The sequence below is a fragment of the Protopterus annectens genome, chromosome 2.part2, assembly GCF_019279795.1.
Source record: "Protopterus annectens isolate FY-2018-M chromosome 2.part2, PAN1.0, whole genome shotgun sequence".
Classification (NCBI taxonomy): domain Eukaryota; kingdom Metazoa; phylum Chordata; order Ceratodontiformes; family Protopteridae; genus Protopterus; species Protopterus annectens.
The window spans coordinates 366828353-366855550 of record NC_056730.1 but is presented as its reverse complement, the minus strand read 5'-3'; the positions used below and the strand labels follow the sequence as shown (position 1 = coordinate 366855550).

Below are 27198 nucleotides of genomic sequence, written 5' to 3'. Positions count from 1 at the left end.
CAGAAATATCATGGACCCTCACGAATGGAAATTGAATCCACAAATCTTCAGCATGGTAACGCAAAAATGGAGGTGCCCAGGTATAGATCTTTTTGCCTCCCCACTGAATTGCCAACTACAAAAATTCTGCACAAGGACTTACCACTCACAAGCATGGAAAGTGGATGCTCTTTCGTTCAGCTGGAAAAGCCTAAAAGTTTATGCCTTCCCACCACTGCCTCTCCTTTCAAAGGTACTCCTAAAAGCTAGACAAGAAAAACCACAGATAATCCTGATTGCTCCAGACTGGCCACGCCAGCACTGGTACCCAATCTTAAAGAACTTAGCTCAAGGCTCACCATGGATTTTGCCTCAAATTTCACACCTTCTAACTCAACAAAACAATCAGATCCTGCACGGTCAGCTCAAAACCCTAAACCTGGCTGCATGGCAGATTCATTAGTCAAACAGGCAACACCTCTTTCTAAAGCGGTTATGGATGTCATTTTGGAGGCCAGGAGGCCTAGCACCAGGAAATCTTACTCAGAAAAATGGAAGCGATTCTGTGCCTGGAACCAGGCTCAAAGCATTGATCCTTTTGTCCCAAACATTCCTCAGATTTTACAATACTTAACTGAGATGCTGGACAAAGGCCTATCCTTCTCATCTATTAAGATCCACGCCTCTGCCATTTCAGCTCATTACAACACGGATCCTCCATTATTCTCTCATCCCTTGCTAAAGCAGTACGTCAGAGGGGCTAAAAACATAAGACCGCCCCGGAGACCACCAACACCAACTTGGGACCTCAATTTTGTTTTGGAAAAACTGACCTTGCCACCTTTTGAGCCAGCCAATCTAAAATTTTTATCATGGAAAACCGCTCTGCTCCTGGCAGTAACTTCAGCACGAAGAGTCTCAGAGCTACAGGCATTAATGGCATTGGAACCTTTTATAATATTTCATCAGGACAGGGTTTCTTTAAGGACAAACACAACCTTTATGCCAAAGGTGGTATCTAGTGTGGCTCTTAACCAAACCATCCATTTGCCAACTTTTTATCCAAACCCCCAGAATAAAGGGGAGAAACTTCTGCACTCTTTGGACATACACAGGCAGCTACACTTCTACTTGGACAAAACAAAAGCTTTCAGGAAAACTGAGCAACTGCTTGTAGCATATGCTGCAGGATCACAGGGCAAGGCCATCTCAAAGCAAACTATTTCCAAATGGATAGGACACTGTATTCGTTACTGCTACACACAGCATGGAAAATCAGTCTCTAATAACATTAGGCCACATTCTACCAGAGCAACAGCCACTTCAATAGCCTTTCTAAGAGGAGTACCAACCAAGGAAATTTTGGAGGTTGCAACTTGGAGTTCAGTGCACACCTTTACCAAGCATTACCACCTGCCTCTTTACTCTAAATCCAGAGCAGGATTTGCCACTGCAGTTCTGCAGGGCCTCATAGCCAATCCTAACTCTTTATAGATCAGCCACCCAACCTTAGCTTTGGGATTCTACCCAAGTGTGATGACTGCAGCAGTGTAACACGATGAACATAGTACAGTTTTGTACCTACCATAAATGTAGATGTTCGAGTGTTCACACTGCTGCAGTCCAGGTTACCCTCCCTCCATCCGCTCTGTCCTAGCTGGACTTATCTATACCTTTCTGTCCTATACAAACTTTGTGTTGTATTTGCTTGTAACTGAAGGTATTGTTTTTATTTCTTGTATATGTTTTATTAGCAATATGTATTGCCTACCTACTTGGGGGCACCTGACATCTGGGGCAAGAAAAAATGAAGAAAATGGCATTGGATGCATCTTGTATACCCCTGGCGCACTGACGTCAGGGAAGAAGCGACAGCAACTGACGCCAGACCAAGACTTTGGAACTCTGGCCGACTGCGGGACCACCTGACGGCAGGATAACCCAAGTGTGATGACTGCAGCAGTGTGAACACTCGAACATCTACATTTATGGTAGGTACAAAACTGTACTTTCCGTAAATCCTAGGGGTCCTTTCCTGATTCATAGGATGAGTCCTCTTCTAGAGGCAGAGGGAGGGAATTCAATGGTAGACACTGTCCCAGATGGAGAGGGGGTCCGCAAAATCAGGGCTTCAGGGAATCCTTCTCTCACAGGCCCTTGCAGTGCTCCTGAAGCACTACCTGACTGCCCTACTCTGGAGGCAGTTGGGGGCAGACTTTCTTTAAACCGAGAAGCCTGGACAGACTTAACAAGTGATGCCTGGGCGTTAAATATAATTTCCAAACTTTATTATATTTCCTTTTCCTTCCCTTTTCCAAGTTCTGACAGGTGTTTCCCTGACGTGCCACCCAATCAGAGGGAGAGTGTCCTTCTAGAAGTTCAAATACTCCTAAACAAGAGAGTAATCCAGCAGGTCCCCACCAAACAACAAGGGTGCAGAACTTGCACTTCTTTTTGGTGCCAAAGAAGACACGGGACCTTCAACCCATCTTGGATCTGAGCAGTCTGAATCTGTTTGTAAGGAAGTCGAAGTTCTGCATGGTTACAGTGCAGTCCATTCTGCTGCTGCTGTGCAAGGATGACTGGGTGTGCTCTGTAAATCTCCATGACGTGTGCCATCATATCAAAATAGACAGGCGCTCCAGGAGATGTCTGCACTTCCAGCTGGAGACCAATCATTACCAGTTCAGAGCACTGCCCATTGGCCTCACCACCGCCCCCAGGTGTTCACCAAATGCATGGCAGTGGTTGCAGCTCATCTTCGTCTTCAGAAATTCCAGGTGTTTCCTTACCTAGACAATTGGCTCCTGACAGCGCCCAAAAGGCATCAACTGCTACAACCTATCCAGTTTGTTACTTCTGTGTCATCACTTGGGGATCACAGTAAATATGGCAAAGTCCAAGATGACTTCAGTACAGTATATAGAATTCATAGGTGCATAGCTAAACACAACAATGCAAGTAGCAGCCCTTCCCCTTCAAAGAATCTTATCCCTGAGACAGCAGGTTTAACTCTTATTCGACACTCCAAATTCACCAGTTTGACTGATCCTCATGGCCCTGGGATCTATGTCATCTGCCATTCTTTTGGTATCTTTGGCCAAGTTCTTCATGCGAGTTTGCCAGTGGACCCTAGCAATACAGTGGTCTGTTCGGTACCATCCTCTGTCAGCACCATCTCCGGTGATGGATATTTACAGATGACCTCCATCTTGGAAGGCCATTCATTCTTCCCACTCTGTTGACCACGAATGCCTTCCTGTTGGTGTGTGTGTGTGGGGGGGCATTTCCAGAGAAGGATGATTCAAGGCATGTGATCCTCGATGGAGACCAAATTGCACATACATGTTCTGGAGATGAGGGCAGTCCTCCTCATATTGCAAGCCTATCAGGACTGCCTTCCTCTGGGTGCAGTTGCATTTGTGACGGACAATATGTCAGTGGTTTGATACATCAACAGGCAGGGGGAACTCATTCATACCCATTATGCAGGGAGGCTATGAGGGTTTGGGAATGGGTAATTTCTTCAAACAGCTTTCTCACTGCAATGCACATCCCAGGGGAATCCACCGTTCTTGTGGACAGACTCAGCCAGTCGATTTTGAGTCCACACAAGTAGTTCACGAACCAATCAGTAGCAGAGCAGATATTCAGCCATTGGGACCACCCTTGCTGCGACCTGTTTGCCTCTCCCCTAAACAACAAGTGCAGCAGGTACTTCATTCTGATCTCTCCTTTGGGGGAGTCGCCCAGGGATGCTTTAGTCCACGATTGGCCCTCAGGTCTCCTCTGTGCTTACTTACCTATTCCTTTGATACCCAAAGTTCTTCAGAAAGCCAACAGGTTGAAGACCAATCTATTCCTCATTGCCCCTTACTGCCCTCACCAGGTATGGTTCCCCTGCCTGCAGTCTCATTGTAAGTGTACTCCATGGGTATTGGATCCCAAACAGGATCTGATATCTCACCCATTGGAACGCCAGATCCCCAGTCTATGAACCCTCAAACTAACCATTTGGTTTCTCCACTTAAAGTGATCTTACGAAAGTCCAGACTAGCTTCCCTGGTCCACAGAATCGTTTTTGCTTCTCAAAAGTCCACCACTAAGAAAGTATATTGTAGCAAATGGAAGAGATTTTTATTTCAGCCTCACAGAGAAATATTGACCCTTTTTCTGCATCAGTCCGTGACATTTTGATGTTTCTTGCTTCACTCTTCCAGCTTGCAACTCATTTTTCCACCATCAAGTTGCAGCTTGCCACTATCAACAACTTCCATGTGGGGAAGGACGTTGGTTTTCCTTCCTGTCTTTCCACTTTGTAAGTTGTCAGGCCTTTATGAAAGGTATTTTTCACCTTAGGCCCCCGATTAAGGATCCTTCTCCCCCTTAGGATCTCACTTCAGTGCTTCAAGGGCTGACCCAGAAACCTTTCGAACTTGCTGGCTTATGTGACTTAAAATTTTTGTCTTGGAAAACTGCTTTTCTGATAGCCATTACTTCAGCTAGAAGGCTGTCAGAATTGCAAGTCCTGTCTTCTGGACCACCATATATATCTTTCATCAGAAATAGAGTCTCACTCAGAACAAATCCCACTTTAATCTCAAGAGTAGCTTTTGAGTCAAATATTAATCAGACCATCCACCTACCCATATTTTTTCTAATCACACCAGTAAGGGAGAGTATATGTTACATACTGTAGATGTGCATAGACAGTTGCATTTTTACATACATAGAACTAGAGATCACAGGAATTCAGACCAATTGTTCATTGCCTTTTCTCCAAACAGGTTAGGTCAGGCCATTTCTAAAATTGTCTTGGCTAAATGGATTGTGAATTATAGGGAAAGAACTTCCCTGTCCGGTGAGAGCCCATTCTGCCAGGTCCATGTCTACTTCATCCACTTTGTCTACAACAACTCCAGTTGATGAAATTTGTGCTGAGTACAAGCTGGATATTAATAGGGACAGAGCATCCTTTGGTTCCACTACGCTCAGGCACATTCTTCCATAGGGTCCTCCCAGGACTTTATGTTGCTGGGAACTCTGACCCATTCATTATACATAGTGAAAGGGACAACATCAGATTAGAAGTTATGTGCTTAGCATAACTTGGCATCTGTGTTGTCATGTTTCCCTGTGTATCACATCCCAGCCTCCTTCCCCCTTCCTTTTACAGCTAAGAGCAATATGGAGGCTGAGGTAACCCACTGGTTCCTAGTTAGGCTCATGTTGGCTGTTTTCTGTACTATGTAACTCAGTTTTTGGATAATCTTCAGGAAGGGGCAGCAAACTTGGTCAGAGGGTTTGAAGAGGAGTGAGAGGAGTTTGAGGCTTGAATCGTATGTCTGGAAGAATTGGCCGAGTTGGATCTAAAGACCCATTCATGATGCATAGTGAAATAGGACAACACAATGCCAAGTTATGATAAGTACATAAGTTCTATTTTCTCTGCTGTACATTGCAAATGTGTACATCAGAAAACAAGCCTTCCCTGAATAACAGAACCCACCTGGATATGTTTATTACTGGAGATAGGACAAAGCAAATGAGGTTGCTGTAGAGGTAAATACATGTGGGTGGTGGAGTGATGGAAATATAGACAAAAATGTTGGCTTGGTTAACTGCATTTCTCTTGTGTTACTCACCTGCTACTGCTATTCTAGTATCCATCAAATTTGCCCTGCTTTATCCTAGAATTTGGTTGTAGATGGTTTAATGAAAATTAAAGAAATGTCACTTTATCAGTCACTGTATAGTCTGACCTAGAATGTAGCTTTCTTTGTGCCGTGGCATGTCACATACTCTAAATGTCATTATCATTGCAGGCAAGTAATGCTTTTGTCTGTTATGAGGTACATTGTCCTTTCGCTGCATATGTAGTAGCTCTGCCGTCAGGTGTGCAAGAGTTTTGTGGCCTTCATCTTTAAAAAGGATGATGTGCTTATGCTGGGCAAGCAAAGCAGTTTGCAGGTGTTGCTTTTTCCATCGTTCTTCCATAACTGTAACTTCTTTAGCAAATATTACTTTGCTAGGACAGGATCTAAAATGTGATACTTTCACCATATGTCAGTCTGTTGTAACTGTGTGGGTTTTGCAGTTATTCATGTTTTACCTCTGCATATAAGCTGGTGTTTCCTTTTCCGTTGTAGGCAACAGTGCAGACCTTCGGCTGGTGAAAACATACATTGAACTTGGATTACCAGGAGGAAGAATAGATTTTCTGATGTCTGAAAGGAATCAGGTAATTAAACTTTTCTAATGCTGATCTCTTGTTTTAAGGATTGGCATTTCATTTTTTTTTTCAGCAAGAATAGAGCTTAAGTCACCCTCCAAAAAAAGTAATATTTAGACAGAGTACATCTTATCATATTTAAAATGAGCTTATGATGAATATTTTAAGTACTGATTGTGTATGCTTCTGCCTCACTTTGTCCAGGTGTCAGAATTTCTCAACCTAAATTTGTTACTGAGTGCCTTTATCCGAATTTAAATTGCTTGTCTAATGTATTACTGGAGGTATTGAAACATTTGATTCTTCTTCACTCCCTTCCAGTAAGACCATTAAATTGGTGTATTTTGCAGGCCATTGCAGTCTGATTGTGCTTATATATCTGGGGTTTTTTTTAGGAGTCCTGTGTTGATGTCTGTAGTTACTAGAAACATTAGGTCAGGACCAGGTGAAATCCCCTATGTCTAATCCTAAATCTGCATTGGGTCTGCCATTACTAATGTCAGAAAGGAAAGTTTTCTGGACATTTTCTCAGTAGTTTTCTATCACTGAAACTGCAGTTGTAGTGATGAAAAAAAAACCATCCCTGAAGCAGGATATTTAGGTTTAGTTTAGAGATGCTGAAGTCTCTGTAGTACAGGTATCTGACTTTTGCTCAGAGTGTTATAGGTTAGGTTTAGGGGTTCTATTCATACGAGGCTATCTGTCTCTATTTACATCATTTAGGCTTCCTTCCCCTTTTTTTTTATGGGAAACATACCCATTATTTTGCTGTGCCTCTGCGAAAGCAGTGACACTGAGGTAATCCCTGGGGGTATATCTGATCTCCATCTCCATTTCAAGATTTCTTTTGAATCAAGATTTCTCTTGAACTCTGCCTCACATCACCGGGATTTTGTTCCACAGCATAGGGAGTCAGTCTTTGGGTAATGAATCTATCCTCCCATCCCCTATTAGCCGCGAGGTCCGGTTTAAGTCTCCCCCCTCCCTTGTGGCTCTGATGGATCTAGATTTTGAGGGTGAAGCATATTCATCAAATCTGGGTTTGACATGGCCTTGTATGTTAGGCAAGGTCACCCTCTCTGAGTGTAATGGCGACTGAATAGAGCTGGAGTAATGGGCATTGTACTCCATCATTGGTCTGATGAGTGATGAGTAAAGTCAACCTGGGGGGTCCCTGATAACTTCTCTTCTTCTGTCTTTCAGTGGATTGCCACCTATTAGCTAGGGGTAACCTTGTTTTTTTTTCCCAAAGGGACTATGCATGCATTGGCATTTGGCTTTTCAGCGCGTGGCTGGGGGCACCAGTTATCCGCTTCTGTGAGACCCTTCTGAAGGATATCTGAGTAGATGCCAAACAAGGGGCCAGGGACTGGGACTGCCACGACACTCACTTGTAGTGACTTTGATGAGTCTGACATCACAGCCCTCCTGACCCTGTCCTGTCACACTCACTCAGCCAGTTTTGCCCATCTTGTGATGTATGGGTTAACATTTGATGATGTTTTTTTTGATATGATACGTGGGGTGTATTCGAAGGCCTTAGCCAGATCGAGGTAGGCTGTATGGACTGCCTTTCTTCCCTCAAATGGCTTTGTGACTGTTTTGAAGAAGTCAGCCAAAGTTAAATATGTCTTTTTGTTATGAGGTTCATTTGTTGCCTCGGACCACCCTGGGTACTCCATGGCTCAGTAGCATCCAGAGGTAATTTGCAGGGTAGCTGTCCTGCTTAATCGTTGTGAAGGTGGTGGTTTTTACAGTGGAGCACACACAGTTGCATCATGAGGTACACCATGATTAAACTGCTTTTGCTAAGGTTTTGATAATTGTTTTTTGAGTTCGTGGTGGGTTCTGCTTGGGGGCTGCACCATCAGGGAGATTTTGGGGACACATAGATATCCCATGGTTTGTTTGTTCACTTGGGTGCAGGATCAGTATGTTGGGCATGTCTGTTGAACTAGTTCTGAGCACATCTTGGGATTCCTTTTTTTTCCTGGGGGAGTTTTCCAGTAGGTCTAAAATTATAGTAGAGTCTTTAATCATTTTTCCTTTTGAGTCTAGGCTAATTTTTTTTTTGATTTTTTTTTGGATGATTTTATAGTGATTAAATTTTTTTACTATGAGTGTCTTCTTTTTACCTTTTTAGCTTTTTCCTGTATCTTTTATTTTGTTTTTTTTGAGAGCTCTTAGTTTGTTGGTGGCTGTGAGAGGTACTGTCTTACCTTTTTTGATTTGGCTGTGCTTACTCTTTGTGCCTCCTGTTGGTGCCTGTAAGGCGCCCTGCTGGTCCAGTAGACAGGAAGTAATTGTTTTCCACCAGAGTGCTTTTTTTGTTTTTCACGGCCTTATAGCCTTTGTGAAGCAGGTTTTGAGCTTTGAGTCGGGCTTTTCTCAAGTTCTTTACTGTGGTCTTTTATTGTGAGGGTGGGGTGGAGCTCCTGTTTGTGATCTGATCTCTCACAGTGAGGGTATAGGGGTAGTTGTGAATTGTGCTGAACCATGGTGATGTTGCTGATGATGTAAGTTATCTCCTCTCTTATGGGTCTGTGGACTAGTTGTTGGGATGCCACAGTCCATTTGAATTCATGGATTTTTTGGGCTAGGTGTTGGGCTAGGAGTGTGGTTCCTTGAGGTTATTAGCCCATATTAGTCACTAGTGAGATGATGAGTGTTTTGGTGATTAAGTTTGGTTATCCCCTTATGTTAAGGCCATGAGAGTGAGGTGTTCCTGGGAGGGTGGCCTGTAACCTAACACATGCTACAATTAGCAGCAGTCTTGTCTATGGGGTTTGCACCTGGATGGTCTCCATGCATCATCGTGTACGTTACTCAGTCTTGAGGTGGGTGTCCTGTAATGAATATGGACCCCCTCCTTTCTTGGTATTGTCCGTTGAGAGAAAGGTGCATTTTGAGATTGAGACTTCTGGCATTGAGCAGCATTACCCCATTAGTTTTTCCCTTTTGTGTTTAGAATGGAGTAGGTAGGTAGAATTTGAGCCAAAAGGTGGCAAGGCAATTTGTTTTGGGTGAGGGAATCTGCTAGACAGGGAAGCAGGGGGTCCCCGTCCCCCCAGCAGGCAGGCTGCTATGCAGTCCCTCATATGATCCCAGGCAGACATATCCCCTTTGAAGCTGACCATTGCACCAGTGTTTTTGTTAAAGATGCTTGTTATCTCTTATCTGTTGTGGCATCACTCTTGGTGATGGCTGTAGGATAGCATACTCGTCAGGGTCATGTCTGTCCTGCCCATGGTCAGGGAGCTCCTCAATGAGCCTCTTGGTGTGTTCCGGTCCAGGCACTTAGGCCGTGGACAACAGCTGCGACATGACTGAGTCATTTGACTGAGCATGTTGAATGCTTGGAGAGCTGTGGTCTGCGCTATTGCTGGTGTCGCCTTCTGACCTTACAGGACTGACTCATACTGGTCTCAGTCTGGTGTGCTGAGGGACAGTGTGTCTGACTATGGAGTCAGGCCCAATGACTAGTGTGTCATGCATTGTGTTTGTGCTGTTTGGGCTCAAGGGCTGAGACTATGTGGGACAGGGTCTGTGTTGTGTGGTGGGTTGTGTTTGGGGTGTCTGGTGGTTTGGTGTCTGCTGGTTGGGCTTTCTTTTTGGTCAGTTTTTGATCTTTGTCTTTTCTTGTGTATTTGTGTGTTTATGGGTATGTGATATTTGAGTGTGGAGACTGTGCTATGTGAGACTGGGGTCTATAGTGTGTGGTAACTTCTCCTCCTGACTGGTCTTGCTAGTCAGCCTGAGCCTCAGGAGCAGCCCGTTGTTGCCGTATGGTTGCATCTCTATTTGTGTTTTTTTGGAGGAGGAGTGGGAGGAGGAGACATGACATGAGGTAATTGTATATCTGTGTAAGTATGCTTCAGCATGAGAGAGGAGAAGAGGAGAGGACTCTAACTGATCCCCGATGTATGCTAGAAGGATTTAAAAAAAACTTAAAAAAGTGGTGACGGGGGTGGGGGACGATAATGGGGGTTACCTTTTTCACCTGCTAGGGGTGAAAGGTATTGTAAGAGTGTAGTAATAAGGCAAGTGCTAGGTTTAGAATATAGGACTTTAGAGAATAGTCTACTTGGAGGAGATGATCTTTTTTTTTTTTTATTATATGGATGATTAGATTAGTAGTAGAGTAAGGGAAAAGTTTTAAGTTTTAACAAAGAGTGTGGACTTTGGGTGCTTAGGTAGTTTAATAGTTTATCAACCGGGCGCGTGCTGCAGTAGTGTGCAACAGTGCATCAGCGCTTAATCAAGCAGCGCGCTGCTTTTATTTACCAGGGGCTGGAAAAAGCTAGAAACTGGCCCAAAACGACCAATAAACTACTAGTTACTGGCTGAAACCTCACAAAACTGGACATTATGTGATGTTTATTGGACAACAGCCAGTTTGCAGATCAGTACTTGACTACAGAAGTGTCAGTGGTGATCATGACATTAACAGATGAGGAATTGAGAGTAACCATAACCTAATGGAAGAAATGTTGACAGAACATTAAAACTAGGAGAAAAAGGCAAAGCCAATAAACATAAAAGGGGTGGAACTAGGGATTGGGAAAGCAGGCAATTGAATGCCCAGAATTTGTCTGACATAAATTAGAAGAAGCTGACTGGATACAGAATAAAATGGGTGTGGGGGTCGGAGCAAAAAATTGTAATGATGTTTTCTGTGGAAGGCTGTGTTCAGAGTTATCTGTGGATTACGGATGGCTTTGTTCAGAACTTTCTGTGGATCATAATGAATCAGTTGTTAGATATAAACTGATATTTTGGTTTAGTTGATGGATAGGGAGGAAGTACCATGTAGACATGTTGCCAAAAAATCCTAAAATTGACATTTTGGCTTTGAAGGCATGTCTACAGTATTCAAAGATTACATTTGAATATCTGTTTCAGAGATATAAAAGGCTTAAGACATTTTGGGAGTTTTACCTGAAACTGTGTGATCAACTTTGTAAGAGTGAAAGTTTTAACATATCCTTGCCTGAGATACCTGTCACTATATTCCTTCCTTTGTAAACATACTTTTTTTCAGACTTCCATAACAATGTACTCCTTTATACATCTGGAATACCTCACCCTGCAATTCTGAATGAGAATGCTTAGATTCAGACTGGAGGTGTAATACAAACCACTTAATTTAGTCATCTTTGAAAAAGGCAGCTATTTTTCTGAAACTCTTTTCCTCTAGGGCTTTGTTTTGATTCTCTTTGTGAAGCAGTCTTTTATTTATGACATTTAATTGTTTAAAATCGTACATTGCGTAACTACAACACAGATTGCTTTGAAAGATCTCTGTCAGCAGTGTTGCAAAGGTCAAAAGATGAATTTTAGTGTTTTCTTTCACTTCATTATAACTTGATCTTCCCATGTGGCATATAGATTTGTCTGCAGTTGACTGTCATAGCAGTTTACTTTTTCTTTGACTATAAGTGGAACATGTGAATGTGGGAAAATCTATTCCTTCTTCAGTCATGCATAGTAAGAGTTTATTTTGCTTGAGAAAGGATCAGAAAGTTTCTGAATGTAGATATTGTATTGTTATTATTCTAATTTTGTAATGTCAGAATTAATAAAATTTCCACTACTTCAAAATTCAACTTTTTATTAAAAATGGTTCACGTTTGATTTAATTCAGACAGGCTTATTTCTTACAATAATACTTAAGTGGTTTGTTGACTTATGCCTTTGCAAGTTTCTAGTTAAAAAATCAACCACTTTACAACTTTGCTTCTTCAAAACACTTTTAAAATTGATGCGATCATTTAAAACTCCAGTATGTGATACATTTGATTTAAACTGTCACAGTAATTCTTTATCTAATAAATTCTGAACATTTCCCCTTCTGTATCACTTTCTAAACAGTCCAGCGCATAAAACAAACGAAGCTTGTAGTCACTATATTTCAACTTACAGCAAAACCAGCCATTTTTTTCTTCCTTATAGCATAATTATGTTAATAAATTTAGGAACGCAGCTTTTTATTAGTCCTTCCAATATAAAATGCATGATATGTCATGCATTCTGCAGGGTAGATGGCATTATGATTGACTGCAACAGTTATTGTTTGGAGGCTTAGTAACTCATGTTAGTGGTTATATTTTAAACATCTGTATTAAATCACAGCTGCAAATATAATTTCTTATACAGTAATATAAAAAAAAAAAAAATCGACCATAGAAATATTTCATTGTTTTACTCGGTGTACATTAACAATCATTCATTCCAACATTACATAAATTGCCGAGTTCCCGCCATCCCTTGAACCTCAGTCTTCTCCTGAACATTATTCTGCATGCATCGTCCCCACAATCCATTTATTTCTATTTAATCTGCTCCTTCTCTTTTCTAAAGATCTCACCACCACTTATTTTATCTCCTTTGCAGAATTCAGTACTTTAGTTACATTTAGTGTAGATTTTGATTTCCATTTTCAAGAAACTGCATTTTTGGAAGCAATTGCGCTAAATGTAGCAAGGCCGTACTGTGTCTAGATAATTTGGATCTGGGGTTCCAGCTCAAAAGAAACGTTTCCTTAGTTACATCTGTTTGCTTCCCAGCCTCATTATTTTTAGCAAAGAACTGTGCAAATAGGGATTAGGAAAGCAGGCAACTGAATGCCCAGAATGTATCTGACATAAATTAGAAGAAGCTGACTGGATACATAAAAAATGTGGAGTGGGGGTTAGAGCAAAAAAGTTATAATGACAGTACTTTAAAAGCTTTTAAAGTCTGCCAACACATTGAACTCCTGAAAAAAAATATTCCCAATTACCTGTCACATCCCCAGCATTTGCTGCCAGGTCTTACCTCTGTCACATCCCAGCATTTGCTGCCGGGTCTATATTAGAAGATCGAAACTCTAAAAAAGTGAACGCTCTTTAATCGAACTCTAATACCCGAAGCCACACAATATCGAACATATGGAACAACTATTTTTTTCCCCAGGGAAAAAAATCACTGCACCCCAAAATAAAATCCAAACAAAATAAAGTGGGGGCCGTTGCCCCCCCCACACCCCCTTACTTAAATATACCAGCTAAAAGCTTTTAAAGTCTGCCAACTCATCGAACTCCTGAAAAAAAAATTTCCCAATTACTTCTCTCACATCCCTAGCATTTGCTGCCGGGTCTGTATTAGAAGATAGAAACTCCAAAAGAGCAAATGCTCTTTAATCGAATTCTAATACCCAAAACCACACAATATCGAACTTATGGAACAGCATTTTTTCTCGAGGGGAAAAAAAATCTCTGCTCCAAAAAAAAAAATGCAAACACAAAATAAAGCGGGGGCTTCACCCCCCCCCCCACATCCCCCCTACTTAAATATACCAACTCCGGCACTGCACCACAGTGGAGGAAATGGCAGAGTCCCAACAAAGGCCCAGAGATTTTTTCCCTGGGAAAAATCTCTGTTCTGTACCTTCGATATTGTGTGGTTTCGAGTATTAGCGTTTTGGAGTTTTGATCGTCTGATATAGGCCCTTTGCTGCCTTCTTGCGGAAAAATTATTTGAAGTTTTCTTGGCATATAAAAATATCCATACAAACACGTCCAAGCAAAAATCCTAAACCCTGTTGCCAGAATCTCCTTTCTCCAGTGTTGTGTTGGCTTAGTTCCTGGAATACTGTTTGCTACTTTATAAATATATTGTAACAGTCTGTATGGTTGTTTTTATCCTCCTTAAGGACCTCAATCTAAAATCCTACTCTCTGCTTATTTTACAACCACCCCTTCTTCGTTTCATCATCATCCCTTTCCACTTTGATTTGTAACCTTCTGCTTGTGTTATGTATGTGACCCTTAACTATATAGTGCTGAAGTCTCCCTACAAACTGGGTAATCCTAAACCATCTTGTTCAGTGGAGATAATCAACGTATCCCACTTAACTCTTGCCCTCTTTCCACCTCAATAAATTCATTCATCTGCATCAATTATCATCTAAAACTTCTCTTCTTTTTGATAACAATATGCCTGACCTGTGTATAAAACTAATTGCACTAATAAGTTTTTACTGCTTGTATCTTACTGTCCATATTTACAATATAGTGCTTCTAATTTCTCAAATTGTCCATTATCTGACAATTTTTCAGTTCATACACATAAATACTTGATCTTATGTCCCATGGGTATTGCTAGACCAATTTGTATGTGGGTACATAGTTTACCACAATAGCCTTTGTTTTACCTTCATTAATTTTCTATCCTGAAAAGACCTGAAATCGTCTCATGATGTCCCACAACACTGAAATATCTTTTTCTGCATTTTTCAAATAGAAAATATCTGCAAATATTATCCTCATACCATTTCTATCCTTGAATTTGTGAGTCCTTTATTTTATTTGACTGTGGCGCTAAATATCAAGCAAAGAAGAAAGAGGATACCTTTCCCATGTTCCTTTGTTTAAACACCGCTCCCCCAATATTTTTGACAAAGTACTCTTTAAAGAGTTTTTAACTCTGCCAGCTCATTGAACTTCTAAAGCATGTCCCAAGTTACCTCCCCCACACCCTCAAGCATTTGCTGTCTTCCTGAGGAAAAATTCTCTGCCTGGCTTAAAAATATACCTGTACAAACACTTACCTGAACCCTTTTGGCAAAATCTCTTTTCCCCATTCCCTTGTTGGCTTAGTTTTTGGAATATTTTCTGTTACTTTATAAATATAATATTTTGTATGGTTGTTTTTATTCTCCTTAAGGTCCTAAATCCAAAATTTTATTCCTCAACCCCCCCCCATCTTAATGCTTTCCTCTGAATGTCCAGACATCTTTCCAATTAACCCTATTATTTTATCAGATAATACAAATGTTGCCTTTGCCATACTTGTAAATTCCCAGCTGAGTTTATTGGATGTGTTCTTTGCATTGACCTACAAAAAATAGAATTTTGTATGTTCTGTTTCTCTCTGGGTCATCATTGTTCTAGCAATGTTGTCAAATACTTGCATCCCCTCCCCAAGACCACATCGGTCCATATGTATCAGTTTTGGCAACACCTTTGGAATCCTTTAGTTAATATACTATTCCCCCTTTAAAACTACTGTAAGCAAAAACAGTCCAGATCTTTTACCTTTCCACAGGAATAACACACCTTCTTAGACACTTCTCTATTGCTTTGATTATACATCACGATTTTTATCTCATCTCATCCTACCTAAGCTTTTAAATCTTGAGCCTCTAACTATGTATGTTTGTAGCAAAAATGTACCTCTCCAGATTGGAACAGTTGTCCCAAATTGACAGCATAACCCGCAGGCATTACATAATCTAAAATTAAGATTAACCATGATATAATGCATGTTACAACCTGTTTTCCCATGCACACTGATTGATATCTATGTGAAAAACTACTTGCATGCTTTCAGTAAACATTAACTTTTAGCTCACAGAAAAACTGTACTCGCTACCTTTAATTAATTTATATTAAAAGCATTAAAGTATAAAGGCTGCTGTGAACGCAACTACTTATATTAATATAACCACTTCCAGCAGTTTCAAACTTCATTTATTTTTCACTGAACTGCTTGCCACTATACCTCTAAATGTTAATAATACTATATCTGTTAACATTTCTCTCAGCAAAGAGTGTTTAGAGTTCTCAGGATTAATTGCTTGCACCTGTAGACAACTCATTTCCAAACAAAAGCAGTCAGCAGTGAGAGAGAGAGAGGTGTTAGTAACTTTGTAGACGCATGAAGGAATCTTTATAAATTTAACTCCGACTACATTGTACAGAATTCAGAATTCCTATGACAACTGCCTGCACTTGCAGACTTCTTGTCTTTTACTGATGACATTTGCTGGTGTGAAAATGCCTTATAACCTTACAAATGCAAGAAACTTATTTATATTCTTTTCATCAACTTCTCTTATTTCTCAAGTCTTTTTGCTTAAAAAAACTATCTGTAGCTTAAACCAAGGGCATTAATATAGATATCCACCCTTGTAGAAACAGAGGAAATTATTGTCTTAATTGTGTATATAATGTGATCACTATACTTTTGCATACCACCTCTATCATGTCGGTCCAAAATCATAACATTACATTAACATTGATTTGCTCCTTCCAAGCCTTTTCTTATCTTGTTACAGTATAACGTCTGTAGATTTTACAACAAAGAAAATATACTTGCTTGTTTTAAGGTCTTTAACAAATACAGCAGTCTGTGATAAGACTCTTCCACCTCACATTTAAAATACCCGTGACTGCACCCTATTCAAATTGCTTTACAGTTTAACATGTAAATTGCATCATGAATAGTTATAGAAATATTAACCCTTACATGGTATGGAAAGTCACACCTCTAGCAGCCTAGATACATCCTTGCATTCCAGAGCATTTGCTGAAAAAACAACTTAAAAGCATAAGATAAACAAATATAAATATTTTGTGAATAATAAAAACTGTTAAACCTACGCAAATACCAGTGCTATCAGCAAGAATTGTTGTTTGCAGTGATAGTCAGTGCATTCATGGTCTTTCTTTAACTATTGTAGTATATTATAAGGTACACAAACTCAGAATTCTATTTTTTTGCTAAACTTTCACAAATAGTCGTAGGTTCATAGGATAATACCAGGCTGTTGGCCCGGAGGCCCTTGTAAGCCTAGCCAAGAATTGTGCCCATGTTCCCACAAAGTCAACACATTTCCCTTGCCCAGCAAGGACACAGGTGGGATCCCAGGGGTGTACTTTCTGTTTTCCATCCAGTCATCCAGGTTCCTCTTAAAGATGGCTAGAGAAGTACTATGCTTGACATGGAGAGGGAGTCTATTTCATAGATGGGGGGAGTCTTTGGAACAGAAACGTATCTCACTGACAAGTTCTATTAATGTCACAGACCAGGTTGAGGCCTTGCGTGTGGGTTGCACAAGTGGAGTTTGACTTACAGATATGCAGCAACTCCAAGGCTGGGTCTGAGATGGACTTGTATGCCAGACACAAGTCACTTCTGAGCAGTCTGTATGGGACTGAGTAGAGGGACAATGCTTTTAGTCTATCCGTATAGGACAGGTTTGAGACCCTGGATTTTCCTGGTCAGGAACCTCTGTGGTCCCTCCAGCTGCTGCATGTGCTTGGCAAGGTACATGCCGAAGTGGGCTTTGTACTCAGTAATGGGTCTGATAAGGGAGGAGTGCAGGGATGTTATGACCTCCTTCTTCCTGGATGAAATACCCTTACTTATGAGGTGGGCCATGTAGAAAGCCTTCCATACAATGTAGGCAACATAATGGTCAAAAGTCAGGTTGCTATCAACTTGGGTGCCCAAGTCCCTTGCGACTGATTGCGTACTAAGCACACAATCAGTCCCTCATGACTGATTATGTGCTTATATTAATGTGATAATTAGTGGGGACTCCATTTTCCCCAGAGGGGATAATTATGCATTTCTTGGCATTCAGTTTGAGGACATGCCTCTGGCACCAGTCATTTGTTTGGGTAAGGCTCTCTTGGAGGATGCTGACATCACTAGAGGAGTTTGACAGTACCCAGTTTGCATTCATCTGCAGACTTGGTCATCCACAGACCACTGGTTTTTGCTTGCACCTCGGAAGAGTATATCCTAAACAGTAGAGGGCCCAAGACCAATCCATGGGTTACACCACTTATTATGGGTCTACTACTAGAGGTGGTTTCCCTTATTTTGTCTGAATGGGTTCTATCAGTGAGCCAGTTAGCTACCCATCTGGTAACATATGGGTTAATGCGTAGCTAGGAAAGTTTATCTATTATGCCTGAGTTGCCTGAGTGGGGAATAGTGTTGTAGGCTTTGGCTAGGTCAAGGTAGGTGGTGTGCACTGTCTTCCCCTCATCCATGGCTTTGTTGACTATTTCAAAGAAGTCAACCAAGTTTACCAGGCATGATCTCCCTTTGACAAAACCAAACTGTGTGGGTCAAGCGCTTGGAGGTTGCCAATGTCCTTATTTATAAGGTTCATGATAATGCGTTCCATGGCCTATGTCAGGCTAGTTAGGCAGATGGAAAGAAAAATGACCACCACAAACGTAAAAAGTGCAAAATACAACCAGCCAGTGAATCCAACACAGGTTTATTGTAGAAATCTCTGTCTCTGACGTCTCGGCTGATGGGCCTATAATTGCCTGGGACAGTGGACAACTCCACCTTTGTGTAGCGGGATCACAGTGTCTGTCCTCCATTTGGTGGGACGAAGCTGGTGCTCAGGCTTTAGTTGAATAGGGTGTCAAGAATCTCGATGGCAGCACCCAGATCTGCTCTGAGTTACAGCACAACGGCTTACAGAACCAACTGATATTGCCAACATCCTGGCAGATAAGTTCAGTGCTAACTTTACCCACACCCCCTAAAGGGCCCATATCTATACAGGAAGAATGCAGAGTCCCTGTAATCACAACTACGCAGGTAAAAGCTGCACTCTCTAAAGCCAAAAACACAGCATCCATGGGACCAGACAACATCCCAGGCTGCATTTTACACTAACTGGCTCCCCACTTAAACACCCTGTTCAATAATAGCCTCGCATCAGGCTTTTTGCCCACTGAATGGCGCACAGCAACAGTTATCCCACTCCACAAAGGTGGAGCCAACACTGATCCCGTAAACTATCGACCTATTAGCCTGACGAGCCTGGTCTGCAAGGCCATGGAACGTATCATCATGGAACTCATAAACAAAGACATTGGTAACCTCCAAACTCTGGATCCCACCCAGTTCGGGTTTGTGAAAGGCAGATCATAACTCCTGAACCTGATCGACTTCTTTGAGGCAGTCACCAAAGCCGTAGATGAGGGTAAGGTGGTTCACACAGCCTATCTTGACCTCACCAAGGCTTTCAACACCATCCCCCATTCTGGAATTATAGCTAAACTCACTAAACTAGGTATAAATCCCTACTTCACAGGATGGGTTGCCAACTGGCTCACTGACAAAATCCACACTGTAAAAGTTGCAGACTTCAACACTGTAAAAGTTGCAGACTCCAACTCTGACATCAAAGCAGTGACAAGTGGAGTACCACAGGGTTCCGTCCTGGAACCTCTCCTGTTTGGTATCTACTTCTCTGAAGTACAGGCTAACATAGAAGGCCTATGGCTAACGAAGTTCGCAGATGACTGCAAACTAGGAGCCATAGTCAAGTCCCCAAATGATGTAGACATCCTACAGAAGGGCCTCGCTTAGACAGATGTCTGGTGTCAGAGCCATGGCCTCAAGCTCAATGCCAAAAAGTGCAGTGTCATCCCCTTTGGTAGAAGCTCTGTACCCATGAACTACCACATAGGCAGCAATCTACTTAATACCGTATGTGTGATGAGATCGTGGGACCCAGGTGGACAGTAGTCTCTCCTTTGATAGTCACATTGCCACAGTAGTCAGGAAGTCCTTCTATGTGGCACACCTCATCATAAAAGAGTTCTCATCCAGGAAAAAAGAGGTAATTGTTCCCCTCTACTCAACACTCATTAGACCCATTTTAGAATACAACACCCATTTTGGAATGTACCTCACAAGACATCTGCAGCAGCTGGAAAGGCCAAAGAAGTACCTCACAAAGAGGATTACTGGCCTCCAACAAATGACCTACACTGACCGCCTCAAAAATCCAGCTTTACTCCGTAGCATATCGCCTACTCCAAGGTGATCTCTGCCTAACATATAAAGCTATGTCAAACCCAGAGCTGTTGGACATACTACACCTAAAGAAATCCCAATCCCTCCAAGCTACACGCTCTAGGGACCTAAACCTTGTCACCACAATAAACAGGACATGTTGTAGGGTTAGATTCCTGTCCAAGAGACTTCCCATACTCTGGAACAGGCTGCCCATCTATGTCAAGCAAAGTTCTTCATTAGCACTCTTCAAATCTTAATGAGTGGATGGAAAATAGGAAATACACCACGGGGATCACTTTTGTGTCTCTGCTCGACAGTGGCACATGAAAATAACTTTCTTGGGTGACGTAAGCCAGGGAACCTTGTTGGCTAGGCTTACATAGGCCCTTGGGCCGATAGTGTAGTACCTACCTATGAACCTATAATAGAGCTGACAGCTCATGCCTGAGCTCATGTAAGATACAGCCAGGGATATTGTCGGTCCCATGGAGATTGTATTTTTGCCTTTGAGAGGGCATTAAACACCTGCTCCCTGTTGATGAGGAGAGGGAGCAGGTGCTGGGGATGTCCTGGTTTACTGATGGGGGAAAAGTGGGTGAAGTTTCACTGAACCCGTCTGCCAGTAGGTTGGCTATATCTACGTTGTTTGTGTATGCGGTGTTATTGACCACCAGTTCAGATCAGATTTGGGTGTTACCTTTCAGACTGCGGAGGTATGTAAAGAAGGCCTTGTGGTTGTCCTTAGCGGATGTGACCAATTTGGACTCAAAATTAGCCTTAGAGGATTTCACCAGTGACCTTATTTGCTTGTTCAGACAAAGGAGAGATTGCTTCCAGCTTGGCACCTGCTCCTCCTTGGTCCTGGACAGCAAATTTGTTCCTTTTATTATAGAGTTTATTTATTGCTGCTGTCCACTAGACAGGTTTACTCTTCCTTGAGGAAGATAATTTGGTCCTGTCAGATATTACTGAGACCATACAGCTATGTAAGTGCTCACATAGATTTTTGGTGTAGGCTTGGACATTAGTGCTAGTTCCTACTAAAGGGTCGGTGGCAGAGTAGTTGCTTATACCTGCTCTCAGGAGATTGTAGTCAGCTTTGGAAAATATTTTTTGATTGACTCTGACAAGGGGGGGTCAGGGGAGACAGTGACTTTGAAGGTGATCTCTTTATGATCAGATCTTACCAAGAGGGTGCCACTGTAGGGGTACCACAGTGGCTACTCATGTCAGTTAGTACCAGGTCCAGAATATTTTTCCTCTTGGGGTTTCGACCAGCTGAGCCAATGCATTGGCATTGACAAAGTCAAGGAATATCTGGGCGTTCATGCTTGGGCTAGAATAGGTCTTCCACTCCATGGTTGGGTAGTTAGTCAGTAAAAGTCAAAGAAGGGCCAGCACTCAAAAGCAGCTCTCGGACAAAGAGTTGAATTTAAACCAGAGTTAAATCCACATAAATACACTTCAAAGACCCAAAGGGTGAAGTTAAAAAGCATACCGGTTTCGGCAGTCAGCCTTCATCAGTGCAATAAAGCCATAGAGTAACATCACATATATGTATGGTATGTATACACACCCCCTTTAATGAAATTCCAATGGCTATTACAACTGCTCATTAATTCCTTGGGGAAATAAAGCCCCTAACTTAATAATCCACATATGTTCCTCGGACCCCTGCCCTCAAAAAAAAAAAAAAAAAAAAAAAAAAGATATATATATATATATATATATATATATATATATATATATATATATATATGTATATATGTGTGACTACTATATTTTAATAACTTTCTCCTTTGTATATAGTACTTTCTTTGTTGTCTCTAGATATTTCTGTTAAATTCTTTATAGAACAGACATTGTTTCTGTCAATGTTGTGTTTGTTTTTATTGGAGCTTTTCTCCCCGGGCCTCCGCTGAAGATGGGCCAACACCCAGACGGACTCTTCCAGTCAACACATGTAAAAATAAAATAAAGTGCCATCCCCCCTTCTGCATGTTTATTTCCCATACTTTGTCAATAATAATGAATGGAAACCTGGCCGTAGTGTGTTTTAAACTGTGTTTGTATAAACCATTAGTGCCTTTGGCACATATGTTATCACTCAAATGTTCAGATATTCTCAGTTTAAAGGGACATGAATTTTGCCTACATAAAAAAACTGAACAGGTGCATCTAACCAAATAAACACAATGCAGAGACAAGTAAACACTCACAACAAGATCCGTGCACACACAAAATAATACCAAGTCCAATTGTTCAAGTCAAAACTGTTGCACGGAGATGCAGAAATCTGGATACACAAATTCCATTAGTATTCAACGTGACTGCCTGCTAGGCACAACAGCATATGCTGTTTGAGTTCAATAATATCAGCTACAAAAGTCACTACTTGCTATTCAGCACTGTTAGGAACTTCCAGCAACACCAGTCAACTCCACCGAACAATAACTTGTAAATCACACAGAATCAATAATCCAAGCGTTCAGCGAGGTGAAAGTAAAAGAATTGGTTTATTAAAACATCCGCAAGCGCTTTCGACAAGGTCTTCTTCAAGCCGTTATACAAATTTTTTAAAAAACATTCACAAACATTTATAGAGGATGTGACATAACATAATGATGTCGCATCCTGTTCAAACTACAATATATTAAAGATACAAAACATTTTCTTAAATCTTTTGAGCACTACAGAAATAAATCACCTAACATTCTTGCTGGGTATGGCAAATTACAAATGCTGTTTGCACATACATCAACTAGTGCAGCTCTAAAACTGTTAACATCAAAGTACATTAAAATGCAGGACATTGTCTGCACCATTCCGGCGCTGTAAAATTGAAGTGCCTATTATTATAGTAGGTATGACAAAATGCAAATGCTATTTCTACATGCAACAACTAGTACAGCTCTTTACCTATTATCAGACAAAATATACATGAGATCTACATTTGTTGTTTAAAACTTGCTCTCAGTAGCTGCATTAGAAAGTCCTAGTTCACTAGTTGTCAAAAATGCAAAGCACTGAATCCAACGTTGTATACCCAACTGAAAACATGAAACAGATGTCCTTATCCACCTTCCAGCATCCAGAAACTATTGCAAATGCATGACTGTTTTAAATTAGGGGGAGGGCGGGGGGGGGGGGGTATGGGGCAGGGAGTGAGTGTGAGTGTAAATTGGACTGGGAACCTAATATTGGAGGTCAGGAGGTGGGACTAAATGAGTGAATAGATGATCCTATGACAGAGGTATAGGGTAAATGGAAAGAATATGTAGGCAAAGCTACTAGAAATGTAATGGGTGCTGCTAGAACCGTGTAGTCAAATGGTCTGAATATCTGGATTCAACGGATAGGTTTGCCTTTGAGTATGGGCTTGATTGATACCCTATCATTCAGGCCGGGGCTCCTATCAGCCCTCAGTCTAACAATCCATTTCACCTCTGTTTGTTCTGTTTTATTACACACATCACCTCTTCTATTACTAGGTCTATTCAGATCTATTACTTGAAAAACAAAACTGTGTTCATTCGAGGTGTTCGAGATGTGTTTGGCCAGTGCATTGGATGAACATTGCACCTTAATTTTGTATACATGCTCCCTGATTCTCTCTTTTAGTTTTCTGTCTGTCTTTCCTACGTAGAACGCAGGACAGTATACTTATGTAGCCAAATATATAACATGTACAGAATCACATGTGGCTGGTGACGTAAATGTATATTCTTGTTTGGTACTTGGATGCGTAAAAACATTAGACACTCTTATGTATTTGCATTGATTGCATTTATGACATTTCTTAGTTATGTTGATATTGTCACTAACAGGTGCTCCTCTATCTATCCTATTTGGACCACATAACATCTTATGAAGGTTCATTTTATTTTTATATGTAAATTTGGGGGTGTCACCTATCACATTGGAAATGGCTGCATCTGTCAATAGGATATCCCAATGTTTCTTATAAATGTACTTAATACTATTTACGTCTTGGGTGAAATGTATAGGGATTTGAAAGTATTCATTACTGTTATCAGGTAAACATCCTGAACTCAATGTGTCAACATGTGGCATAGCAAAGTACGGATGTGCTCTACCTTCCCTTAGGGTATCTATCCCGCTAAAATTTTCTTCAATTTCTTCTTCTGTGTATGAGCGGTCTAAAAATTTAGCCCGTAAGTCATCTAACTCACTCAGAAATCCTGTATAATCAGAATTCAATCTAGAGGCTCTCATCACTTGGCTCCTCATAATATTATTGAATATGTGGCCTGGATGCATGCTGCTGCGGTGGAGTAATGTGTTTCTGTAACATTTTTCCTAAATACCCCTGTGTTCAGGCTACCATCAGGTAGCTTCTCTATGTACACATCTAAGTAGGGTATGACTTCTCTCGATTTAGTCATAGAAAATTTTAAAAAGTCAGTTGCCAGGTTCATTTCAAATTCCAAGCCACTTCGTTCCTCCTCTGTACCACCCCAAATCAAAAAGAGGTCATCAACAAATCTGGTATAGCACAGAGCATATTTCGAAATATATCAAGCTGAAATAGGGATACATCCTCCCAATCAGCCATAATTAAGTTGGCGTAGCTATTGGCACATGAGGTGCCCATAGCTACGCCATCCTTTTGTATGTAAGTTTGACCACTGAAAATGAAGATGTTATTCGTTAGTACTATTTCCATTAACTTGCATATCACCTCTATTCTACCTGCAGAATAAGTGCCATTCTTCATTAACCGTCTGTTCAGTCTGATGAGTCCATCATGATATGGGATCACTGTGAAGAGTGACTGGACGTCAAAGGTGACTAATAATCTATCATGTATATCATGCTTATGTTGAATTTCTAACATTTTCTCATACAATTTGATTAAAAACTGTTTTGTATCCCTTAGTATGTAATCATACTTGTTAACTATAGGTCTTAGTAAAGATTCCAAGTATAAAGATATGGGCTCGGTGATCCACCCTCTACCAGCAACGATAGGTCTCATGGGTGGACATTCACCGTCTTTATGTATCTTGGGGATTCCTTGAATGGTAGGTATAGTAGGATGTTCAACTGTGAAGTATTTAAACAATTCCTCATTGATTTTGCCTTCCTTCAACATAACGTTTAAACTGGTGTACACATTAGATATAATCCTATCAACTATGTTAGTATTTATTTTTTGATAGAAGCTGGTATCATCTAACATTGATTTCATCCGTTGCTTATAAAATTCCATATCCATCACAACAACTGGGCCACCCTTATCAGCAGGTCTTATCATAATTGTTCTATCATTCTTTAGACTTGTAAGTGCTTTCCTTTGGTTTGGCTTTAAATTGCCTACCCATCTCTTATTCCTATTAGCATGGTCATTTTTGTATAAGTCTTGTTCAACGAGTTGAGAGTACGCTTCTATAAGGGGATGGTAACTAGGAACATAAGTACTAGGTTTTCTGAACGGATGTTGTATATCCAAAGAGTTACAAAAATTTAATTTAATTTGTAAGTTACGAATAAATAGTTTCAAGTCTATAACACTATCAGTAATGTCGCTTCTAGTAGATGGAATAAAAGTTAAGCCTTTTTTTAGGACAGATTGCTCTTCTTTAGTCAATTTCCTCATAGATATATTCCATACTAGGGATTTGTGTTCCCTTGCCAGATCTTCTTTAATGTAGGTCCAGTTTGAGTTTGTTCTGCTGGCCTCTTTTTCTGTCTCCCCCTGCTTATGGACCGACCTCTCGCCCCTCCCCCTCCTCTCCGTTGACTGGCAATAGGGAAAGGGTGGGGTGGGACGTTGCTCTTACTGGGAGTTCCATTAGTGATAGTACATGGGGTCAAGCTCTTATTTATGTTATCTCCACTTATACTGTTGTTGTCATCCTCTATGTGTTTACATATATCTATCCGTCTATTTGCTTCCTCATAAATAGAAATATCATGTACATTACTAATTGGTGATGCATTAACATCATTTCTGTTATCATGGTGTATCAGGGCTGTTGTTTTTATAGTGTTATTTTTCATGCGTTCTAGTTCACCCTCTTTTCTCTTTACTATGGTACTACCCCCATGTGTGTCTAATGTATTCAGGTCTCCATCCCTTGGTGTAACTGTTAGTACATCCTTTTTATTACTGTTGGTAATAAGTGGTTTATCTTGCATATGTTCCCTACCATCCTTAGGCCTAGTGACCGAAGTCTCCACCCTGGGCCAGGTGAAGACATTACCACTTTTTTTTGAGGGGCGAGAGGTCGGTCCATAAGCAGGGGGAGACAGAAAAAGAGGCCAGCAGAACAAACTCAAACTGGACCTACATTAAAGAAGATCTGGCAAGGGAACAAAAATCCCTAGTATGGAATATATCTATGAGGAAATTGACTAAAGAAGAGCAATCTGTCCTAGAGCCTATCTTGACCTCATAAGCCAAGCAGCTTTCAACACCATCCCCATATTCTGGAATTATAGCTAAACTCACTAAACTAGAGTATATAAATCCCTACTTCACAGGATGGGTTGCCAACTGGCTCACTGACAAAACTCCACACCTGTGTAAAAGTTGCAGACTCCAACACTGTAAAAGCTTGCAGACTCCAACTCCTGACATCAAAGCAGTGACAAGTGGAGTACCACAGGATTCCGTCCGGAACCCTTTCCTGCTTTGGTATCTACTTCTCTGAAGTACAGAGCTAACATAGAGGCCTATGGCTAACGAAGTTCGCAGATGACGCTGCAAACTAGGAGCCATAGTCAAGTCCCTCCCAAATGATGTGGACATCCTTGTACAGAAGGGCCTCGCTGAGACAGATGTCACAATGTGTCAGGAGCCATGGCCTCATGCCAAAAAAGTGCAGTGTGTGTCATCCCTTTGGTAAAAACTCTGTACCCATGAACTACCACATAGGCAGCAATCTGCTTAAGCTACCGTATGTGTGATGAGATCGACTGGGACCCAGTGTGGACAGTAGTCTCTCTTTGCAGTAGTCACATTGCCACAGTAGTCAGGAAGTCCTTCATGTGGCACACCTCGTAAATAAAAAGAGTTCTCATCCAGGAAAAAAGAGGTAATTGTTCCCCTCTACTCGTAACACTCATTAGGGCCCATTTTAGAGTACAACACCCATTTTGGAATGTACCTCTAAGCAAGACATCTGCAGCAGCTGGAAAGGCCAAAGAAGTACCTTGCACAAAGAGGATTACTGGCCTCCAACAAATGACCTACACTGACACGCCTCAAAAATCCAGCTTTACTCCGTAGCATATCGCCTACATCAGAGGTGATATAAAGCTATATCAAACCCAGAGCTGTTGGACATACTACACACTAAAAGAAATCCCAATCCTCCAAGCTACTGCGCTCTAGGGACCTAAACCTTGTCACCATAATAAAC

The 27198-nt window shown here is 41.2% G+C and overlaps 1 protein-coding gene across 1 annotated transcript in view; it reads left to right on the top strand.

The window, feature by feature from the left end:
- The window catches only part of FAM135A (family with sequence similarity 135 member A), a 1678755-nt gene that overhangs the window by 851630 nt on the left and 799927 nt on the right, over positions 1 to 27198 (top strand). The window contains exon 16 of the mRNA XM_044063901.1: positions 6129 to 6220. Coding sequence (XP_043919836.1) covers positions 6129 to 6220 — 92 coding nt within the window. The remainder of the gene's footprint in view (positions 1 to 6128; positions 6221 to 27198) is intronic.